The sequence below is a fragment of the Cryptomeria japonica genome, chromosome 7 (assembly GCF_030272615.1).
Source record: "Cryptomeria japonica chromosome 7, Sugi_1.0, whole genome shotgun sequence".
Classification (NCBI taxonomy): Eukaryota; Viridiplantae; Streptophyta; class Pinopsida; order Cupressales; family Cupressaceae; genus Cryptomeria; species Cryptomeria japonica.
In genome coordinates, this window is record NC_081411.1 from 299,215,055 (window position 1) to 299,220,712 (window position 5,658).

General features: G+C 35.0%; 1 protein-coding gene across 1 annotated transcript; it reads left to right on the forward strand.

Annotated features, from left to right (window-relative positions):
- Window positions 1-655: 655 nt before the first annotated feature.
- LOC131045190 (G-type lectin S-receptor-like serine/threonine-protein kinase SD2-5) lies at window positions 656-1,000 on the forward strand. Its single transcript, XM_059208581.1, has one exon. It carries the CDS (start codon window positions 656-658, stop codon window positions 998-1,000), a length of 345 nt encoding a protein of 114 aa, XP_059064564.1.
- Window positions 1,001-5,658: the final 4,658 nt, after the last annotated feature.

Consider the following 5,658-nt stretch of genomic DNA (forward strand, 5'->3'; position numbering starts at 1 on the left):
TGGCTGTGTGCGATTATCCAAGACCATGCGTAGACTATGGTGTTTGCACAAATGGTCAGTGCAGCTGTCCAGGAGATGGCAATGCTTTTAAACCGATTGATGTCACAGAACCCAATTTTGGATGTGCTCCTCGTGTTCCTCTAGTGTGCTCAGAGAAAAGTAGGCGCAAAGATTATCACTTTTTGGAACTGGAGCACGTTTCCTACTTTACATATAATTTTGATAATGATTCCAGACAAGGATTGATGTCATCTGAGAAATGTGAAAAACTCTTCCTTGAAGACTGTTCTTCCGAAGCTGCTTTTTTCATGAGGTACGGGGCCAATTTCTCTAGTGGTTATAGCTATCTAGAGTCCACTATCTATTCTATGAAAAATAACAGTCCTGTAGATGAGTTTAATTCCACTGCTTATATTAAAATCCAGTCAAGGTCCAAGCGCAGTAAATACTTGGTTGATGTCATCATTTGTGCTTCTGTGGGCGGAGCGCTAGCTCTATTAATCTTATTGTGGGCATGGATAAATAAGTCTCAGAATAGCAGACAGCAGACAGAAAAGGATGAAGATGATGGTGAGTATGATCATGTAGATTGGCCGGGACGCTTAACGTTGCGGTTCTCATTCCAAGAACTGCAAGACGCTACAAATGGCTTAGTATGAAGTTGGGAAGAGGAGGATTCGGGTCAGTTTACGAAGGTGTTTTGGCTGACTGCTCAAAGATAGCAGTGAAGCGCCTTGATGGGGCAGGACAAGGAGAAAGGGAATTCCGGGCAGAAGTGGAAACTCTAGGAAAAATTGATCATCTTAATTTGGTAAGACTGAAGGGCTTTTGTGCAGAAAAGGGCCATCGAATGCTTGTATACGAGTATCTACAAAATGGGTCTCTGGATAAATGGATTTTTTCAAAAAATACCCATCGACATTATCTGGATTGGAAGACTAGATACAAAGTAGTTCTGAATATTGCAAGAGGATTGACATATTTACATGAAGATTGTTGAGAACAGACAATACACTTCGACATCAAGCCTCAGAACATTCTCCTGGATCAAAATTTCAATGCTAAGGTCTGAGATTTTGGTTTGGCAAAGTTGGTTAACAGAGAGCAAAGCGAAGTGATAACCATGATGAGAGGGACACCAGGGTATATGGCACCAGAGTTACTGAACTTGCATTTCACAGAGAAGGCAGATATATTTAGCTTTGGTATTATGGTGATAAAAATTGTCAGCGGAAAACGAAGCAGAGAGCTTTCAAAGGACGGCTTGTTTTCAGTGTTACGAGTTAAGGCAGAGGAAGGGAGGTTAATAGTTTTGGTCTATCCAGGACATGAAAATGAGCAAAATGGCATAAAAGAGGAGGCAATAAAATTGTTAAAAGTGGGAATGTGGTGTGTACAGGGCAATTTTACTCGTCGACCAGCGATGTCTATTGTGGTGAAGGCGTTGGAGGGTTTAATAGACACGTTTGATGATGTTCCATGGGCCTTAGAAGGGTTAACAGTTGCTTCTGATCAGCAGTCTCTCTTCTCATCTGAGCTATCCTATGCTCCTACAACTTGTGTGTTATCTGGACCTAGATGATTTAGTTATTTTCTTATTTTTCTCTACAGGCTTTTCTTTACCAATAAACCTGATTATATTAGTTGTCTTCGGACAGTGTGCTGCAAATTATTTCTAAGCATTAGTATTTTCTAGACCTTCAGAACATTTGATTTTCATGGCAACCAGGTGTGCATGCTATCTAATGGGTGCTGTTTTTCTAGATTTTCTTTGCTTCCTTCTGTGCAATTGCAATTTGTGGTTTGTTCTTACCTGCTAGCAGAATTGCATCACCTTTTTCTCAGTAGTTTGTCAAACAAAACTTGATTTGCAAGGGACATTGCATCATGTGGTAAAACTGGAGTATTGGAATAGAGCATGGACATCGATCACAAGATTCACATTAGAATCAAAAGCAGATCTCTGCCACACATTATAGTTGCAACTCACCTAATCAGTATCGATTCAAAAATGAGAAAAATCATGCACAATACACATGTAATTTGTCTTGTAAAATGCTAGAAGGGGATGCTAATTGCACAAATCTGCAAGGGAAAATCAATCTACTAATTGCATTACATAACAAATTGGGGGCTTATGTTTCATATTAATTGTCATTCGACAGCGTGGAAAAAAACATTTCAAAGCTCTGTTAACCGTTTTAAGCTTAGGAACATTTGTCTCCTACGAAAATCTGTGTATGCTCTCAAATATTGTTGTCCTTTCTAAGATTTCCCTTCTCTGTTTTATCAAAATATAATTGGCTGATTGATTTTCCCTGGAAGGTTTGTGAAGGTTTAACTAAATATTTTTGTTGGCGTTCCCCTCTCAAGTGTAGAGAAAACAGAGGACGTCACACATCTAAGAGAAAATAGAGGACGTCACATATCTAAGAGAAAACAGAGGACGTCACATATCTAAAGAGTACTGAGTTCATATTTTCTTCAATGAAAAAAAGAAAAGAACATCACATCCCTGCAGAATTCTAAATATCTTTCTATCTAACCCCACGGTCCTTGTTTCTCCATAACACCAAAACCAATGTTATCTCTTTCCTCCTAGAGTTTTGACCTCTGTGTCACCCCTGTTCTAGAGTTCTGAGTTTACCCCAAACTCCAAAATCTCAACTTTGTTCTATTCTTCAATGAGTTTTCTATTTTTTAATTTTAAATTATAAGCATAGAAAAGTATAACAAAGTATTAATTACCCTGTTCGCAGAACAGTTTTACAAATAACTGCATGACAGTTTCTAAAATGATGATTATTTACCAGACAATGTTGAAGAGACTTAATAAGGTTCACATCTACCATTGTAGCGTGATTACTTGACAATTTCATATTAGCAAATTGATCCAAAAAAGTTAATGGGTAAATTGATAGTCCTACTAAGGTTATAGTAGCTCAATTAGATTTACTCAAGTATCATAAGAGTTCCATCATACTTTCATAAAAATTCATATCTGTTTTTTAAGTTTTTGTATATAACTTTTTAATCGTAATTGTTGATTTTCCCAGGTTTTATTGGATGTATTTTAATGTATATATCTGATTCAATTTGATACTTGCATTCTTGGAATTCTATATGTTCTCAAATTGAATAACATTATACTATATATATTCCTTTGGAGAGGCATGTCCTTGAATGGACATGTCTCTCCTTTAATTATAATAATTTAATCAATATTATAATGTTTCATCAATCAATTATTAATTTAGAATAATATAATAGATTAATATTGAATATTAAATTTTATATGATTAATAATAATATAATAATATAATAATAATATATTATTATTAATCAACATATATTATATGTATTCTAAATGATCATTCGATTGAAGCTACAAACATTAACACTCCCTCTTAGCTAGGGAGGATGATCAGACATAATGTGTAGTGATCTCCCATGTCAACACTTATGGCCCTCACCATAGCTACACAAAACATAATTAACACTCCCTCTTAGCTGGGGAAGATAAAATCAATGCAAATGCATTAAGTCTAGATTAATTATGGAATAGAGAAAATATTATCTCACTATGATATCAGGAAGTATGGTATAAACAAGAATATCAAGGCACATGATATTCACCATAACTCAAAAATATCATCTCTTGATATTGGGAGTATTTGCATCAACCATATGATGCTCATCATAGGGGACCATAGTCTCAAGGTGTGAATTTGCCTCCGTCAGCGATTCTATTCACAAGCTCTTGTGTGGATTGCCTCAGTCGACGATTCTATCCATAAGCTCTTGTGTGGATTGCCTTAGTCGGCGATTCTATCCATGAGCTCTCACGTGGATTGCCTCAGTCGGTGATTCTATCCATAAGTTCTCACGTGGATTACCTCAGTCGACGATTCTATCCATGAGCTCTCACGTGGATTGCCTTAGTCGACGATTCTATCCACAAGCTCTTAAGTGGATTGCCTCAGTCGACGATTCTATCCATGAGCTCTCACATGGATTGCCTCAGTCGGCGATTCTATCCACAAGCTCTTATGTCGATTGCCTCAGTCGGCGATTCTATCCATGAGCTCTCACGTGGATTGCCTCAGTCGGCGATTCTATCCACAAGCTCTCATGTGGATTGCCTCTGTCGGCAATTCTATCCACAAGCTCAAGTTATTGTAAGATCGTCACCTTCCAATAACCTCAAAAATACAAGTGGAAATCATTTGGAAGTCGTCACTTCCTTATGATTTACACAGGGCCCATAAGGCATTAAATGATTTCATTAGTATAATAATCAATTGAATCAAGTTTTACCTCATAAGTGTTTCACCTTCAATAGTGAAAATCCCTCTCAATCACTATGATCAAAATTGTCACAAGTTGACTGAACCATCTACTCCCTCTGAAGCTCAAGTTCTTGTCTCAACCTCTTGTCCTCTTTTAAAATGTCAGACTCCCTCTGCATCTAGTCTCAATCATCAATTTGTTTATAAGCATCAATTTATTTCTCCCTTTAATTCAATTTTATTGTGCTTTCATCTTGAAGGTATGTCAAAGAGAGATTACAAATAGCTCATAAACTAAATTATCTCGAACAGAAATACCAATGATAGAAGCATACAAGATTTTACTAGCCAATATTATAGCATAAATTACAAACTCAATAATTCATGTGCCTTAATAAAACATGGAATACTTATCTTAAGTTTAAAAAATTTCCTTTCATAAGGTGAGCCCATATAAGAAATATCATGCATGAATCATCTCTCATCATAATTCCCTTTGAATGATGTAGAACATTTTCATAATTTTGATCAACACTTTCATTATGATCTGCCACACACAGTCATTAATAACTTTTTTAATTTACTAAATTTATCTAATCTCTTCGGTGAGATGTTAGAAAATATAATTACAAAAATTTCCTCCAAGTTATAGCCAGATCCAACGGTTAAAACAAAAGTTGTGACATTTTTCCCAAAACTGCTAACCCTAGGTAGGGTTTCAAGTGACCTGCACCAAAGTCATCATATCTTGCACAAAACTGAATCAAATTTGATGAGATAAACATATTTGAAAACTAGAAGCACAGATCTTTCCATCCATATATTATAGTACTCATTTTGAGGCCAAACAAGGGCCGTACAATGGCATATTTTAGACTGAAAATTTTAGAAAAAACTGAATTCTCCAACCCTCTCCAACCTCCAAATTAAACTTCACAGGCCTAAGCTCTGATACCATGTTGATTTTCCCAGGTTTTATTGGATGTATTTTAATGTATATATCTGATTCAATTTGATACTTGCATTCTTGGAATTCTATATGTTCTCAAATTGAATAACATTATACTATATATATTCCTTTGGAGAGGCATGTCCTTGAATGGACATGTCTCTCCTTTAATTATAATAATTTAATCAATATTATAATGTTTCATCAATCAATTATTAATTTAGAATAATATTATAGATTAATATTGAATATTAAATTTTATATGATTAATAATAATATAATAATATAATAATAATATATTATTATTAATCAACATATATTATATGTATTCTAAATGATCATTCGATTGAAGCTACAAACATTAACAGTAATTTTTGTTATAATAACATAAAATGTTTTTATCTTTATTTAATATAATTT

Bases quoted from the DNA above. Each gene is read 5' to 3' on its own strand.
- LOC131045190 (XM_059208581.1), top strand. From the start codon at position 656: ATGAAGTTGGGAAGAGGAGGATTCGGGTCAGTTTACGAAGGTGTTTTG.